Source organism: Lycium ferocissimum, chromosome 7, assembly GCF_029784015.1.
Source record: "Lycium ferocissimum isolate CSIRO_LF1 chromosome 7, AGI_CSIRO_Lferr_CH_V1, whole genome shotgun sequence".
In the NCBI taxonomy this organism is placed as follows: Eukaryota; Viridiplantae; Streptophyta; class Magnoliopsida; order Solanales; family Solanaceae; genus Lycium; species Lycium ferocissimum.
In genome coordinates, this window is record NC_081348.1 from 3448603 (window position 1) to 3467225 (window position 18623).

Here is an 18623-nt window from a genome sequence, read left to right on the forward strand (position 1 = left end):
ATAGAACCCCATCTTCACTGAAAAAAGGAAGAGGTTGGAACACTTTTAAAAAGCTTGAACTTTGATTTTTGTTCAAGATTTGAGTTTCATCAGTTGTTATTAAGCTTTGACTGAAAGGTTTAAGTTTTCCCTAGTTCTAAAAATTTCTGTTTTATTTTGTCGCTTGGTATTTTGGTGGCTGAGTTTGGTGTTGGAAGCAAGAAGGCATCCAAGTCCATTTCTTGCCCCCGGTTGCACTTAAAAAAGGTAACCACTTATTAGTTTATTGCTTTCATTTAAATTCCTGTCCATATTAGTGATAGTTTGATGTGATTAAGTGTTCTATGTGTGGTTTAGAATGTAGCTCAGTACTGGTATGCTTACTTGATGTGTGAACAATGATTTTTGTGCTTGATCTATGATTAAAGGTCTATTATGCATTATGCTTGGTTTAATTCTGTTTGTTTCATTTAATAGTACTTGGCTTAAAGGATAGTCTAAAGGTTACGGTGTTTATTAAGAAGTGTGTTTGGCTTAATTCTTGTTTGTTCTATTTAATAGTATTTTTGGATTAAAGGTTAAGGTCGGGATTAAGAGTTTATCAGGTAATATGTTTGGTCCAATTCCTGATTGTTCTATTTAGTAGCATGCCTGGTTTAAAGGTTGAGGGTTTGTTAGGTATTGTGCTTAGTCTGATTCTGCTTGTTTTACTTGGTAAGGTGCTTGGTTTAAAGGATGTTTAAAGGTTACATGCTTGTTAAGTAAGATGTTTGGTCTAATTCTGTTTATTACATTTAGTAGTATACTTGGCTGAAAGGCTAGTTTGAAGGCTTAAAACTTAGTATTTTATTCCACACTAGTAATATGCTGAGTTGGATGCTTTAAACAATGAGGGGGAGGGGGGGCGGGGGGGGGGGGGGCCTGAACTTGATCAAGATGTTCATTGATCCTGCACCTATCTGATTGCTCTTAATTGTAACAATCATTGGAACCTGTTTGAATTAACCTCTGAGTGGAATTTGTAGAATAGGAATGTGCTTGGGATGATTTGCAGGGTCTTTAACACTGTTAAAAATAATTTGAATTCCAGACAGCCCTGAGATGGTCCTTATCTGGTCCAAAATGGTCAACAAATTAGTTAAATAGGTTTGTTAAGTGGTGATGATTGTTGTACTTGTCTTAACTTAGTAATGAGAAGCCCAAGTCCTAAAAAATGGTATTAAGAGAGAGCTTTAAAGGTTGGCAGGTGTGTGACGATGTGGGTGGCACAAAGACACGTTGAATCTCTAACCCGTGATGAGTCATGTGGAACTTAGTTCGAGGGGAGGTTGTTAAAGCGTGTGCGAACAAAGTACATCGTTGGTTTTAAAAGAAAAAGGAGCTACTTATAATGTGTTGGATACTCTTAATGATGTGAGGTCTTTTGGAGAAAGCCGTGCGGGCTAAGCCCAAAGCGGATAATATCACATCATGTTAAGAGTATCTTTGGACCGTTTTAGCCCAACAATAGCGATGCTTCCTTTTTTAGTGTTTTGATATTGAATTTCTTTTTATCAATCTTGTGAAGTGCTAAGGGCATCAATCATCTAGTTTAGCCTTAAATATGATAAATAGTTATAAGGCTACAGTTTAGTGGTATGGCTTGGAGAAAATAGGTTTGTTTGTATTGGTAGCGAGTCACCAACACCATATGCGTGTAGATGGGTTGTGTCCTGAACAGTGTGGACAGACTTCACCAAACTTATAATTTAAAGTCATATTTTATTTCAAAAGTTTTCTTTGACAAATAGAAAAGAAAAGAGAAGAGAGATAACAAAACGGTATTAGTCAACTGAACAAATCTTGAATTAAATTACGTCATAAGGTCAAACTATCTCAAAAGTTTTAAAATTATATACCTTCAAATATGGAGTAACAATACAATGTTAACATTACACAAGGTAATTAAATGGTGGTCTAGTTGATAATTATAGCAAATTTGTGAATATTCATAAGTAAAAGGATCAAAGTACACTTTTTAATTAATTAAAGATTAAATGTGCTTAATCAAATATTTCTAGGACTAGGATCAAAATTTATCACTAAGTGAGGACCAAAAGTATTATTAACCCCCAGAAAAATACCTGTGAACTTTTTAATTTTTATTTGTGGTTGGTTGGAGGCTTGGAGTGATTAGAAGCAAGACTAAGAATCTTTTCTTACCATTAAAGGAAAACATTTGAATTGCTAATTCAAGTAAAGTCCTTTTAACTCAGTCTTATTTTTCCTTCTCTTCTTTTGCCAAGCTTATCCATGTGTGGGTATGGATAAGAATTGGAAACAAATTAGGAGCTTTCCTTGAACCCTACATTTCTTTTCCTTGGACCCTCTTATACTCTCAGACACGTTGTCTCTAAAAATGTTTGGTCCAATTTTGTCATGAATGTGATTGTTTTTTTGTTCAAAAGAGTACTGCTATTCAAGTACTGTGTATATATTAAGTAGCCCCCAAAATATCAATGTGATTGTGAAAGGCCGACATGAAAGGAAGCTAATTAATGATAATTATTGGTGTTAAGTCAACAATAAGTTTATAATTATCATTAATCAGTTAGTTAATTTGCTATCATTTGAGATCTAGCTAGATCTCCCTACTCTTAATTAGTTTCTACTTGGACATGTTCCATTTCTTCTTCTTCTACTACTACTTCTTCTTCTGTGATGATTATTCGTAGCAACAATTTTTAATTTTTTCAAAAATTTAACATTCATGTGATTAGAAGGAACATTTTACTTGTACCTTTTCGAAAATTAGTTTTGTTTAAAAAAAATAACTTTAATGAAAATAATGTCAGTTTTGTTATCGATAATTTCCCTTAGCATAGTATGAACTTAAATCATCACATGACTGCTAAAGCATGCTAAACTTCGCTTTGTAAATTGATGGAATTTGGCAACGTGTAATGTGGGATGATTGATTAATTAAACCCATTTGGCTGCTTATTTTGAACCTGGAATAACTTTACTTTGGCTTGAAAGTACACAAACTAGCTCAACTGCATCGAATTCCATTTTGAAAATAGATGAATTTGAGAAGCCGACAAATAAAAATGTATTATTAACTTAGAAAGTTTTACTATTTTCACTTTAACTAATTAAGATATTTTTTTTAGTGAATTTTACTATCAGACCAGTAAGTTCCATAAAATGCTACTACAACATGAGTGTAGCTTCTCAAGAAACTACAGAAAGGTGTTTTTGATGTGAAGTCTCATCTATAATGCTTCTTGACTCATTGAATGCCCTCATAAATAAGTAACTACCACTCCCTGTCTCTAAGGGAAGAATAATCCACAAGATTTTTCATAAGGATAGAGATATTAATTATTTGAAACTTTATCTACTTCTATCAAAATATCATACCAACCAAGTCATCTAATCATATCAATAACTTCCACTCCCACCATATCACCAAGCAGTATCCCCCCCCCCCCGCCACACACACACAACCCAAAGCCTGTTCCCCCTCCGAATGTGAATGGGGTTTGCTTAAATAAAAGGGAAAAGAAGGAAGAAAAAGATTGCATAATAAACTAAGCTCCGGTGTGCGCAAGATTTGGAGAGGGGTCAGTATTGGATCTATTATACGTAATTTTATCGTGCATTTCCGCAAGAAATTGTTTTCACGATTTAAACATGTGATCTCTTGGTCGCTCTAACATAACAATCAATATACCCCTTCCAATTCATGTTATCTGTCTTTTAAGTTTTTGCCAAATTTCAATCGCCTTATAATTTGTCTAAAATAACCCTTTTTTTCGTCTTAACCGTTTACTTGATTAAATACCATATATGCTCACTCATATTACTTCACTAATTAGAATAGGAAGGGTTGATTTGAAGGGGAAAAAAGTAATAAATGAACTCTTGTTTTTCTAATTGAAACAATATTCGGTTGCCAAGCGACTAATATTTGGAACGGGAGCTAGTAACATTTTCTAGATCCAAGATCCCGGAACGGGAGTGCTTAATTGCAAACAGGGGCGGAGGGAGAGTATTGGTAACGGGTTCAAACGAACCCAATAACTTTTGTTTGTTTAGACTAATCTATATTTGTATTAGGAAATCTATTATATTTGATTACACTGGGTATGTTCTTGTTCATGTAGAAATATTTAATTGTGAACTCATTAATTATAACGATTATGAGTTTGGTGGCAAGTTTAGAACCATAAACTCTAAATTCTGACCGTCAGAGGACAATTATAGAAACAGGAAGTAATTCCAGATTCAAGATCCTAATCTCAAACAGATCTTGCAAATCAAATTTAGGACTTGTCTCAAGCTTGTTAGATCTCTGAAGTAATAACATAGTCAAATTCCAATAAACAACAGCATAATACAATAAGCATGTGATCTATACAATTGCCCACTAGCTGCTATTAGTTCTACTCAAACTCAATAGTACATTGAAAACTACACTTGCCTTATTGCTGATGAAACAAGTAACCATAATTCCAGCATATTAGGGCGGGAAAGAGTGGCATTTACTCTCCTCCCTCTTTCCATCTAACTTCACCTATTACTACTATCTGTACAGAAAAAAAAATTCATGTTGTTCCATTTGAATATTGCAGCTGCTTACTTGTACATGAGCATTTAGCCTTTTTATCGGTCAGTGTCTGCATTAAATAAGTGCAAATTTGGTGAGCAGATATAAATGTTGGTGAGAAATTCATGTGAGTCCTTGATGGAGAAAAAGACTTTTTTTCTTTTTTTTTTTTGGTCATTACCTGGACTTGTTTCTGAAGGCCTTTAATGAAATCAACTGCCAAATCTAACATATCAGCTGTGTTTGTTTGCTGCCATTTAGAAATCAAACTAACATATGAGCTCCTCCTACCTTCTTTTAGAAAAAAAAAACAGATTGACACAATAAATTCCTATAAACACTAGAGTGAAAGAATTTACTTTATCCATATTGGGGAAAAGATCTTGCAGTTTTTTCATCCTTTCACTAATCCGAGTCCGTCTCATCTACAAATTGTCAAGAAGAAAATCAGAACTTTACTTCAACTTAACACTGACGACAAGTCTTATCATAATGTGCACTTCAAGTATAAACATGATTAATTGAAAAAAACAAATATGTCACAGGACAGAATTTTACCCTCTCTGCGATACTTCGCGGATGAGTAGCGCAGCCTCTTTTGGCACGTATTTTGCAAGGCACTGAGTCTTGTTGAAACTGCAAGTATTTTTCTATGGCAGCCATCTCAGTAGATGTTTTAGGCAAGCTTAAATGGTGAGTTAAACCAGAAGAGTAGTCTCTTGTTTCGTCATTCTGACAAACAAAACGAACTTGTATTAGTAACAAAAAAAAAAAACAAGATTAAAAGAAAGATCAAAAGGACAGAAAGTAGATTAGCTACCTGATTAGTCATTACAGTGAAATTATTAGAAAACATTTTCAGATCACCATCTCTATTTCTCTTCAAAGAATTGAACAAAGAGTCGTTCCAAGATTCATTCTCCGCAATGCTAGGCATGAAGTTTGAGCTAGAAGATTGAGCAGTAGATGAGTAACTTATATGATTAATTGATGTACTTGCTTCCCAGTTAGTCCCTGCACTTGCTCCAAAATTCCCAACTTCTCTCATAAATCCTGTAAATAAGAAACAAAGTATTAAAACTATATCAAAGTAGCAAATCCATCATTCAGTAAATTTCAAAAGAAAAAAGAACACTTGGATCTCTTCAGACTATTCCCAAAATAAGTTATAACCAAAAGTTCCCGCTTCTTATTTACCTAAATTATTGGGATCAAATCGAGAAAGAGCAAATTATCCTTCTAGCTAGAAGTCAACTCCCAAGTACTACACAAACGTTACATAGTCTACTAACCAAAAGTTTAAACTAATCAAATTACTCCAAATCCCAAAAGCCAGTCAATTTCATAACCAGGAATAACCAATTAAGCACTTACACATGAAGATTTAGCAGAAAAAGTTTTCAAAAAACTTAAGCAACCAAAAGTTAAAGAGTAAATAGCATACCATTGAAGAATCCAGCAGGTGAACTGCTTTGTCTGATGAGATTAGAACCACCATTCCCATTACTTAAACTCCCTCTATTTTGCATTTGCACCCCTACACCATATGAAACTCCACCACCATTCTCATATCTATTATGTACACCATTTCCATTTCCATTCCCAAATTCAATCTCCTCACCAATCTCCTGCTTCATAGAAGAACCAAACTGCACCTGATTCTTCTGGTTATGATTACTAATGTTGTTGTTGTTTTCATTGTTGTCGTTCAACAAGGCAGTGAACATGGAATCAGAATCAGAACTAGAAGACCCATCATGTGTAATGAAATTTTCGCCGGAATTATTGCCGTCTCCGTCAAGAATTCCAGCAAAAAAGGAACTTGGTGCTGACCTGTACCTAGTTAGCCCACCACCATTATTACTCAGCTGGAGCTGTGATTGTTGCTGAAAATAATCAGAACCCATTATTTCTTTGTTCTTCAAGAACTCAGGTTCTATTCCTTCACCATTCTTGAAGCCTGAAAACAAGAAACTATTCAACTTGTCCATTTCTCTAGAAATTGGCTCTGAGCTAAACACGATCAAGATTTTTTTTTTTTTTCCAAAATCTATAGAACAAAAAGGTAGGATTTTTTATAAAGTTAAAGGATGTATGGATTCAAATCTTTTATGAATTTTAGTGAAGAAGAAGGAAGAAAATGGCATATGAGCTAGCAAGCATTTCTCTTTGTGCTTATTTGAGAGACCATTTTATCGAGCTGAATTGATTGTGACTGGTGCATGGTGAGTGTTTGTAATGACACAAATGCCCTTGGTTGACAATTTTGGTTACCATTTTTACCCTTTTCTGTCTTTTTGTGTCAAAGGGAATGGATGTTGATTTGTTTACGTTAATTTAATCCGAGATTTAAGATTTAGTTAAGTGAAGCTTATCTTAAGAGTAGTATTTCTATTGAAGCTTAGCTTAAGGATAAAGTGAGATTAGCTGTGTTGTTGTCCTGTCTTTGAGTTCCAAACAAACGTAAAATGGAGATTTGGATCGTTCTTTGAGGATGAGAAGAGGCAACATGTGATTTATTATTTTATTATCACAACTTGTAGTTAATTGTACTTAATTATTCTTAACTTATTTACGTACATTTAATTTTTGTCGACGCTTACGCATTACTGAGACAAATAATAGTGTTTTTCGGAGAGTAAGATTTACTCCTCTCGTCCGGATTTATTTGACGTATTTTTTTTTAGTATAATTCAAAGAAGAATGTTATATTTTTGTATTTATAAATAATGTTACTTTAAATTTTTCATTTTACTTTTAATGAGATAATGTAATATCATACAACTGTTTATGATTTGTTTTACATCATGAATTTTAATTTTTTTTAAACCAAAAATGCAATCGAAAGTTTAATACCGCTACATGTAGCTTTTTTTGTTGGGGTATATCGTGGCCGTAAGCCCGCAAAACTTCTTCAAACTAAAGAAATTCCATAAATAAGTTCTTAACATAATGCCCAAATCAAAAAGTCAACATGTAATTACTCAAATGTTTATGCTACAAATTTCCATCACCTTTTGTCTAATATATATTCTTTTTAATTAATTACTATCAATAATTTTTTTATGAGCAGAAGATATATATATATATATATATATCATTTTTTATTTTTACGCTATTTCACCTATTTGTGTAATTATATTTTTTTTAAAAAAAGATAAATTTTACGTGTTTATGTATGACCCATTCAATCTCAATCACTTTGTAAATTGAAATTTGTTTATGGAAACTAAAAAGTAAAAGACGCCAAAAGTGAAACTCTATTATGATCCTCCTAAGGAAATACTATTTTATTTATTATTTTAGCCAAGCAATAGTATTAGTTATTGGGGGGGCAAAATTTATTGTGACAGAACGTTTATTTTCTTGTTTCCCCATTTTATGGCTACAAAATAAGGGTTGACTCAGAAACAGCTTTCCAAACAAATCAGCAGAGTACCTGGATTTGGCAAAACCAGGTAGGAGACAAAGTTTTTCTTTTCTTTTTGTTTCAAATCACGTGTTCTCATATTATTTTACAAAAATCAGTTCGGTCAAAATAAGAAAAAATTTCAAAACTTTGACTTCCCATAATTGATGACTTTCTTCTTAGAGCCATCTACGAACTTTCTTGGAATGGAAAAAGCTCATCGTTGTTACTCAGGAAAAAAAAAATAAGTACGAGATTAGTATATTGATACAAGAACGTTACTGGCAAAAGTTAAAAGTTCTAAAAGGTGAGCAATTTATATGCTCTATTTTTAGGAATTTTTAAAGCTAAACCCCAGGTCGAATAAAAATAATGACTGGAAATGGGAAAAGGATGATAAGTAGAGTCCTTTTGGATAAGTTGAGTGTAAATAGCTTATAAGTTAAAAGTGTTAAAAAATATTTTCAAGTGCTGAAATTGATTTTATAGATAAGCAGTCAAAATTCCTTAGAAGATCTTGCTGAATAGGGAATCAAAGTTTCAGCTTCCAAATGAGTTAGTAAATTTTTAGAAAATGGATAATTATGCTGTCTCTTTATATATATAAAAATATATCACACTCAAACTACTTTTAAAATTATATTACATTTATATATAGAGTAACAAGATAAATATAACATAATACGTAATTTCTAATTCACATGTGGAGGAATAGTGCATATTTTGATTAATTAAATGTTAAATATTTTTTATCAAATATTACAAGACCCAAAATTAAAAGTTGAAATACTTGAGGAATCAAAAGTGAAGATTCCTTAAGAAATAGTTTAAATGTTCTTTATTAACAAGGATTACGTTTTTTAATGACTCCATACAAACACCCGAGTAAAATAAAGAAAGAAAATTAAGAACAAAGTATTGATTCTAAGTGAAACATTAAACAAGCGGTTTGCATAATATTTTGTTGAGGTTGAAAATAGATATTTGGAAACTGAGTTATGTTTAAATATGAAATTCACCTGAAATTATTTAAAAGGCTAAGGACTCATAAGTAAATCACAGTTTCACTTGAAATATTGCTCGAACCAATATTTTGCCTATTACAAATGAATATGATCAATACATGTAAATATTGATGACCAAGCCAGTGTCTGCAAATGTTAAAGTTCAATATTTGAAATATCGAGTTAAAGCTAAGTATAATTTAGATTAATATCCTTCCTCTCTTCCAACTTACTTGACATCTTCAAATTTAGTATTTAGATACTTTTTCTTTTTTAAACTTTTACAACTTTAAATAGTTCAAATAAAATAATGACTAATATAACATATAAGTTAAATAAGCGGCTTAAATTGTGTACAAATCAAAATTAAGGAAGTATACACTAATTAAGGATGGCCATATCCTGATCTTCTACATTGTTATTGACTACTTTGATGTTCATAATGTTTAGCCATATCTTGGACTGAGATCTATTTGCCTTTACCAAGCTTGTTATTGACTACTTTGATGTTCATAACTTTTTTTCTAAATTTCCAACCCCAACCCTTCCTCACCCGCTCTCCACTCCAACCCCACCCCACCACCAACCCCACCCCCACTCCTCACCAACCCCACCATCAACCCCTACTCCCCACTACCCCCCATTTCCCACCACCAACCCCACCCCCACTACCTCCCATTCACCCCAACCAAACCCTCCACCCCCACTCACCACCTTGCATTTTGAACATAAATGTTTCATTTTTTTTTATTAAATTTGTATTTATTTTCTACTATTTAGTAACTTTTTAATTTGACAAAATTGTATATTTATTATGTTTAAATAAATACATTACGCATATTAAGATTTTTTAAAGATTTTAAATGCTTAGACAAACTACATATACTATTTAAAGAATGTGTGTGATTAACCGTACATGTATATGCAAAAAAGTCAACCCTCATCTTCAAAATTAGGATAGGTTGTTTGGTCTAATAGTTGACTTTTAGCTCCGTGGCCATCTCCTTTATAGTAATTCATTATTAAGCATTAACTAAAACATTTCAAACCAGCTTTATTTTTTTCCTAAAAAGGGGGAGAATAATAAATGAGGAACAACGCTTGTTGGCATGTATGTCACACAATTTGAAATACTTGTCTACTATTAAAACAAAATAAGACTTTTCTCAGTACTATTTACTTTTGTCATTTTATAATCGTAATTCATGTTATACTAATTTCTACATTCGATATATCTCGCATAAAATAGTATATAAATTCTCGTATAGCTTATACAGGTATTATCTATGAGAAAAAGAACAAGGAATAACCAAATATTGTATAACTTTGTGCTGATTTCTGTATGAAGATTAAATTTTTTTCAAACCCAAACTGAACATAGTATGATGTTTATATAGAGATTAGTTATACTGCCCTAAGGAAACAACCCCTATTATTTAGTCATCGTAAACCAAAATTTATTCTCAATTTAGTGACTTTAAAAACTAAATTACATAATTTGGTACAAACAACAGATGCGACATGTCCCGTCCAGATTTATTGGGGTGAATCATGCTTGGTGACAATTGACATAGCTAATTGAAAATAAAGGAAAGACGAAAAAAGGTAAACCGAAGAATTAACAACAAGTGCATTTGCCTCATTGACTAATGACTATTTGTACATACCATACTGGTTCTTAATTGGAAGGTGAATCGAATTGGAACTGCGCGCTTGGTTCAAAACTACATATTATAACAAGGAATATTGACAAGTTGCCTCATAACTAAGATTGCTAAATAGAACTTTGAGGCAAACATAAGTGGCTTAACACTACTAAACCACATGTATTTAAAATTAAAAGAACTAACAAGGTGACATAAATGGTCACTACACACTATATTACCCTGAGGTAGTGCAATGGTGTACAGCATTAAGCACCAAAAGCCACATGATAAAATATTTCAAGGCAAAAGAGATACCGGCCTACTAATGATTGATCTGCATATACGTACTATAAGTTGTTTGTACTTATATAGTACTCCTATATATTCCCCATAATCTTGCACTACCAAACCCATCTAACATAAGCATATGAATATGTTTAATAACTCTGTAGGGTACTAATTATTTGTATAACTTGGCCAAGATTGCAAAGGGGCTTTTCAATTCTTTTTTCCAAAGTCATCCTTTTCAATATATTCACATACAACGTTTGTGTCTCGTATATATTAACGAAGTTATAGATAATTTATGTGCGAAGCATTTGTTTGAGTAACAAGTTTGGATGTGAAATACCAGCTATGAAATACAATCCTAGCATGACAAATTTGCAATTGCAACACTATCACTTATTTGTGCTCAAACTGAGGGACCAGCATTTGGCATTTCGTTGTTTGAATGATGTGAAAAACTAGCTAAAACTGGATTGAAACAACCTCCATTAACACATATTCAGTGAACTATGAAGAAGGTTCACAGAGAAAAAAAGGAAATTGTTTTCATTTAATTGGAAAATATTTGATCTTGCTTACAAGTTGTGTGTTTGAATGAACTATATATGCTTGCATACGACAGCTACAATCCAGCTGTACAATTAAAGGAAATGTCTATACTGCCCTTGACCAATAACCGCCTCTCTAACCAACTAGTCCTAGAACTAGTTATAACTAACTCTCTCGCGTGTTCTGCTGCTGACTCAGCTTCTGTTCCTTGATCTTTCTTTGTTCTAGGATTTGCATACTCCCCCTCAAGCTGGAGATTGATATACATCTAGCAATCCTAGCTTGGACAAAAGAGTATGATGTTGTGCAGTCCCCAATCCCTTTGTCACTATATTTGCAACTTGAGACTGAGTGTGAAGATACTGAGGTTGAATCAACCCTTGCTTGATTTTCTCTCTAACAAAGTGTCAATCTATCTCGATGCATTTGGTCCTCTCATGAAAAAAAGGATTAGAGGCTATTTGAATAGCTTCCTTGCTATCACAATGCAGTCTGACTGGGGTCTGAACTGGCACTCCTGATTCTTTCAATAGACCAACTAACCAAGTAATTTCTGCACTTACTGCAGCTAAACTCCTGTACTCAGCTTCTGCACTACTTCTACTTACTGTTTGCTGTTTTTTTTACTTCCAAGAGATGAGAGAATTTGTTACACCTAGTACTTTCATACGATGAGTTTCGCCGAGAGTTAGTCGTCATAGACTTGGAGAGAGGGACTAACTCTGAGGTTATACGAGATTAGATATGTCCATCTTAAGTATATAAGAGTTTGAGTCCATATTTAGTGAGTGTTGAAAGGATTAGAGGCTAAACGAATCGAAGAGGATATGTTTCGTCAAAGTTCGGTATACTAAAGGAGGCTTCTGCGTCTCCTCGCATATGGGGCCGCATTTGAGGCCCAAAATTTCTGGGATTTCTATCCTGGAAATGCGTTGGGATCTGGGTTCTGTATGCCACCGCGACGCAGACCGACGCATCCAGCGCCGCTAATTTTAGCCTTGATCTATTTAATCTGTAGCCTTCATTTGTTTTGTTATTTTTCATCTAACATCACTCCTTTACTCTCTAAAACCCTCCCCCAAGGTTCTTATACCAAATTGGAGCAAAACCCAAGTGAATCAAAGTGGTTAAAGTGTTTGTGAGCTAACTAGTGTTGATATAGTTCAAGCATATCCTTAAGTTGAAGTTGGAGGTTTTCTTGGTGTGGAAGTAATCTGCAGTTTAATTCGTTATTTTATGTTTGAGGTAAGATTTCATCCCTCTTATATGTTCTTGAGGTTGTATGGTCATTATATGACTTGTTGAAGATGAAATTTGTAAAGGAAAGACTCAACTTGTGCTTAAACTTGTATTAGACTTGTGTACTGTTTTGTAGCATGATATTGTTGTATTGTGGAGCTGGTCTTCTTGTATATAGTTGATGTTGATGTTGTTGTTGTGTTGTTGTGATGTTGCCTTATGGAAATAAAGAAAGGAAGTGTATATCACCTTTGTATATAGGCATATATCATTACTTGTGTGTACCTTCCCATCTTTCTTTTTCAAAAATAGAACAGGAGTGCCCCACGGGGAAACACTCGGACGAATGAAACCCTTACTAAGAAGATCCTGAAGTTGTTTTTTTTATTCCCTCAACTTTGCTGGTGCCATCCGATATGGCGGAATAGAAATAGAGCGAGTCCCTGGCTCTAAGTCAATACAGAAATCAATGTCATGGTCCGATAGCATGCCTAGCAAGTCTGCGAAAAACACCTCCACAAACTCACGAACCACAGGAACTGACTCAAGAGATGGACCGTCAACACTGGTATCATGGATATGTGCTAAATAAGCCAAGCAGCCCCTATCCACTAGCTTCTTTGCACGAATAAAGGAAATAATTTTCTTAGGGGAGGGACTAAAGTTACCCTTCCACTCAAGCATGTGCACCCCCGGCATAGCTAGGTGGATCGTCTTAGCATGACAACTTACTGCATGATAAGGAGCTAACCAACTCATACCTAGGATGACATCAAAATCTACCATGCCTAAAATCACTAAGTCAACCTAGGTGTCATACCCCATAAGTGTGACAGTATAAGATCGAAAGTCTATTTACAACCACAGAGTCTCCAAATATATAGGGGCATCAAGTAAATCACAGACCATATCAAGACCCATGTGTGAGAACAGTGGACACACACAGTGAGGGTCAAACAATAGCGTAAGCCATCCTATGACAGACCGAGACGTTAATTCGTAGATCGCATCGAGCTCTCACTCTATCCTGCCATGAAAGGCATAACAATAAACCCATCCGCCAGTAGCCTGCGAACCATTGTGATCAACCTGTCCTGTCTGAGCTCCGCCCCTGCCGGGCTGATGTCCACCTCTACTAGACTGAAACCCGCCTCTGTTAGGCTGGATGCCACCTCTACCGGCCGTGTGACCGCCATGCCCGTGACCGAGCGCGACACCGACAAGATCTTCCCTCTCTACTCGATGTCGGAGCTCTGCAGAGTCCGAAACTGAGTACCCTGATCACCTTGCCTAAGTCTGAAAAATTTCTCTTGAAATGCCCTATATCACCACACTCGAAACATTCGCGGTCTAGCGTCAGACGCTGAATAGAAACGGTCAAAGCCAAATAACCATCATAATCTGGAGCTCGCTCCTCGCGAACCCCCGCGCGATCGTATGGCCGACCGGCCCTCGACGGGCCTCCAACCGTAGCCTCGAACGGCCGACCGAACAGGCGATCGAAAAGACTGAACTCTAGCCCTTAGAGAAAGAGTCATCGGGAAACTATCACCCTTTCGGCCTTTCTCTCGCGTACTTATTATAATAGTCCTTCCTCACTGCCCCTCGACGGCCCCACGATCCATCACTTCTCGAAAGAGTACCTATTGACGCAGCCAAGCGCCGACAACCGAAGAGCAGTTGTTCAACCCTTTCACGAATCTCCCGACCCTCTCCTCCTCGCAGGGCACAAAGTTCGGAGGGCATAGCGAGGCAACTAATGGAATCGAGCCTCATAAACAGCCACAGACAAATTACCCTGCTTAATGTTACTGAACTCATCACGTCTGCGGTCCCTCAAGGTACAAGGAACATACTTTTCTAAAAACACTTGATAAAACTGAGTCCATGTCAACGGAGGCGATCCCGCTGGCTTTCACTTCACAAAAGCTCCCCACCATAACTTGGCATCACCCAAGAGCTAGAAGGTCACAAACTCTACATCATATTTCTCCATCGCCTCTACGATGCTTAAGGATGAACTTATAAGCATCCTCAACCTCAGTGCCAAAGAACTCTGGAGGCTTCATCTTAGTGAACCTCCAGAATAAATCATGTACATCCCCTGTCAAAACCAGACCTCCTACTGTCCTAGGAAATACCTTCAGTCCTGGAGCTTCATCCAAACGAGGAGCCACAGCTGTAGCATGCTGTAAGCCCGGAGTACGAACTCCACCCGGAGCTAGATCACCCACTCTGGCACCCCGAGCACTCCGAGTACTCGGTAACACACTCCGCCTCTATCAACCCATTCAACAAAGCCCAACACTCGAACCATAACTTCGACAACACTGGAGAAGAATAGTCAAGCCGGCCGAACTCGGTGCCGCCGCAAACTCTCATCGCTCATCCGGAATTACGAGGCCTCAAGCGGACTCGGGGGCCGGGCCGCCCTCGACTGTGCAGAGCCCCACCCCCGGGCCGGTGCCATCGCTCCCCACCTCTCGCGCGCCACGCCTTAGTCTAGCCTCCACCACAAATCGCGACCCCAAAAGGAACGACCTCCACAAAGAAGTCCTCGCGCACAGCGGCTTCAAGCAAGGGTACCTCATTGGCCGAGCCGTCGGCCGCACGAGTCCTCACCGTCATGGTGAGAATAGAAAGATAATTAATTAATCATTCATACTAATCGGAATCAAGTAAAGACGAAAGAATGAATGAATTTGAATTTTCCTCGTTGTCCCATAGCCTCCGAAGATAAGTACAGACATCTCCGTACCGATCTGGTAAGACTTACTAGACATGCCCTGTACAACGAGATCGACGAACCTAGGCTCGATACCAACTTTGTCTCGACCCAAGTAGCCGATGACACCCACCCAATCCTCTTAGTAATAACCATTCCCTTAACCCTTTTTCATAACTATTTGAACAATTATAAATTAATGACCAGAAATAAATCAAGAATATGTCTAATCTATTGCGATAAATAAAATACTACGGAAGTCCTGACTATTACAACTCCAAAATCTGAGATTCATCGTACAAGCTATCTAAAGAATGAACAACTATCTGAAATAATCATAAATGTCTGAAATGAAATAGACATCCAAAATAAGAATGATCTTCGAAAAAGATGGCAAGGATGTGAGCTCACCTCAGAATCGATCGTGAACCGGCTCACGCTGTTACAGAGGTCCGGTAGATGTCGTCGGGATCTACACCCGCACTCAAAGAATGCGACAAGTATTACTAGTACAAACACTATGTACCTAGAAAGAGATATCATAGGCCGACTAAGATTAGTATCATGCATAAAATCACAAAATCAATAGAATAGACAGATAGGCACAATAACACATAACCATAAAAAATTATCAACAAGAATCATCTCACTGAAATAAGATAAGTCCACACAACCAGCAATCAATAAAAGTAACTCAAGTCATGTAAATCACCAACACAGTCGTAACTCACGAATTATCTCTACTCTATCACATATCCGTACACACATGCCAAATAGTATTGTTTGCCCAAATAGCCATAACTCCTCAGGGACACACGGTGTCCATATACCACTCGCTCCGGGAATCCATCCTTCTGATCACGAGCCCATAACTAGCCACATCCTCACACCCCCACAATGTGCCTTTTCATATGTATATTATCTTTCTCATCACAATGTATTTCCGTTCTACAATCAATAAGGAATATGAACAATCAATGAATTAATATTAAGGAACATAAGTCACAATGCCACAAGTCATATCAAGACTCAAAAGTCAATTCATCAATAGCATGAATAGGGTATTACTCCAAGTCAACGAGAAGAGTATTTATTAACTCCTTCATTATCATATCATAATAGTTAATCACATAATTAATCAATCAATATCAAACTTAGGAATTTCCAACCACACTTTATGTCTGAAGCCCTAATCATGCTTCTTCTATCAATTTCATAACATATACAATCAACTAATCAAAGTCTAATTCAAGAGGTGATAGTAACCTACCTCAAAGCCGAACTACAACAATGCAATCACTCCGCAATAGCTTTCCCCTTTCGCAAAGCTTCAGAATGCTTAAAGTCTAGCAATCATAACACTAAGTGAGTAATGGATCATCTACTCAACAAACAACAATCTGGGGAAGAGAACCCAACTACTTCTACCCTTTTTCAAGCAGTTTTTATGCTAGAGTTACCATCTTTATGAAACCCTAAGTCTCAATACATCATTCTCACCATTACTAATTAAATTCTCATCGTAGGAAGTGATAATCTATACTCATAGATGATTAAACAACAATAAAATTAATAACCCATCAATTATTCAAGGGTTCGCAACTTCTAGTAAAATGATGGAATGAACAAAGTAAAGGGTTGAGATTTACCTTTCAAGAGTATTTTAGCCCTAACCTTAGAAATTCGCTACAAGAGTTCTTAGAAACTATTTTGGATTTATGTGGGGAATGGGTTCGGAATAAAGAATATAAAATGTTGATTCTGCCTCTCCCATCGCCCGCATAGCCGACTAATGTCTCACAACGGCCTCACTATAGCGGGAAATGTCCCGCTATGGTGGACCTCATTAATTTCCCCCGCCTCGCGACGAAGACCCTCTACCCGCTACAACGGACCCGCTACAGCGATCCCATAGCTGCTGCAGCAGTCTATTTTGACCAGTAGCTGAAGTTTTTCCATCAATGTTTCACCTAAAAATCCCAACACAAATCAGAGGCCCTACAGACGCAAACCAATCATGCACATATACATAAAAATACGCTACGGACTCACCGCGGCCTCGAGATTCCCAACAAAGGTCTAGTTTACTAAGTCACCCCCATAACGACCTAGCGGGTCGTTACATAAATGAATCGAAGAGGATACGTTTCATCGGGGTTCTAAAGAGAGGCCGGCCGAGGCTTCGTGACGCAAAAGCGAATCTCCTCTCGCATGGGGCCGCATTTGAGGCCCAAAATTTTTGGGATTTCTATCCCGAAACGCGTCGGGCATCCAGGCCAGATGCCATTCCGGCGACGGCACTCGACGCATCCGTGTTGGCTAATTTTTAGCCTCGATCTATTTAATCGTAGCCTTCATTTGTTTTGTTATTTTTCATCTAACATCACTCTTTTACTCTCTAAAACCCCTCCCCCAAGGTTCTTATACCAAATCAGAGCAAACCCAAGTGAATCAAAGCTAAGAAGTGTTGTAGCTTACTAATATTGGGATATAGTTCAAGATATCCTTAAGTCAAGTTGAAGTTATTGTCAAGTTGAAGCACCGCAGTTTAATTTGTTCTCTTATGTTTGAGGTAAGATTTCATCCCTCCTATATGTTCTTGAGGTTTTATGGTCATTATATGACTCATTGAAGATGAAATTTGTAAAGGAAAGACTCAACTTGTGCTTAGACTTGTATTAGACTTGTGTACTGTTTTGGAGCATGATATTGTTGTATTGTGGAGCCGGTCTTCTTGTATATAGTTGACGTTGATGTCGTTGTTGTGATTGCGCCTTATGGAAAAGCACAATGTTGTATATCACCTTTAGATATATAGTATATATCGGGGGTCGATTATGCGTACCTTTGTATTGTTGAATCGAGACCAAAGGATCAAAAGCGAGGGATTTGCTGTTGTCATTGTCGTTTATTGTGAAATATAGCTTTGCTGAGGAATAAAGGAAATGTTTTCCGTTTACTTTAGAATCGATTTATCGTTTGATATACATGATATGCTAGTCATTGCCTAAATTCGTATATGTATTCCTCATATAGGATTAGCGTACTAGTCAAGAGATTTGTTATTCCTTCGTATTGGCAACTCGAGGTATGTAAAGTTTGTTCTCTTCTTCTTTGGCATGATTCCACATCTAGTAAAGGCGTACGTATCATATCACGAGAAACTTATCAACTAGATCTTGTCTCCCCCTTT

The 18623-nt window shown here is 36.5% G+C and overlaps 1 protein-coding gene across 1 annotated transcript; it reads right to left on the reverse strand.

Annotated features, from left to right (window-relative positions):
• Window positions 1-4312: 4312 nt before the first annotated feature.
• LOC132063121 (transcription factor bHLH130-like) lies at window positions 4313-6737 on the reverse strand. The gene is made up of 6 exons (XM_059455553.1): window positions 6015-6737; window positions 5391-5623; window positions 5129-5302; window positions 4930-4995; window positions 4752-4820; window positions 4313-4640 (listed from the first exon to the last, which is right to left on the reverse strand). The coding sequence occupies exons 1-6, from the start codon at window positions 6559-6561 to the stop codon at window positions 4569-4571; spliced, it is 1161 nt and encodes a 386-aa protein (XP_059311536.1). The 5' UTR covers window positions 6562-6737; the 3' UTR covers window positions 4313-4568.
• Window positions 6738-18623: the final 11886 nt, after the last annotated feature.

What these genes read in the sequence shown, in the direction of transcription:
- LOC132063121 (XM_059455553.1), bottom strand. Translation starts at nt 6,561, where the DNA reads ATGGACAAGTTGAATAGTTTCTTGTTTTCAGGCTTCAAGAATGGTGAA. An exon ending in CGCGAAGTATCGCAGAGAGG is followed by an intron (nt 4,996 to 5,128) that starts GTAAAATTCTGT and finishes GACAATTTGTAG; the next exon opens with ATGAGACGGACTCGGATTAG. An exon ending in GCCTTCAGAAACAAGTCCAG is followed by an intron (nt 4,641 to 4,751) that starts GTAATGACCAAA and finishes TATTTAATGCAG; the next exon opens with ACACTGACCGATAAAAAGGC.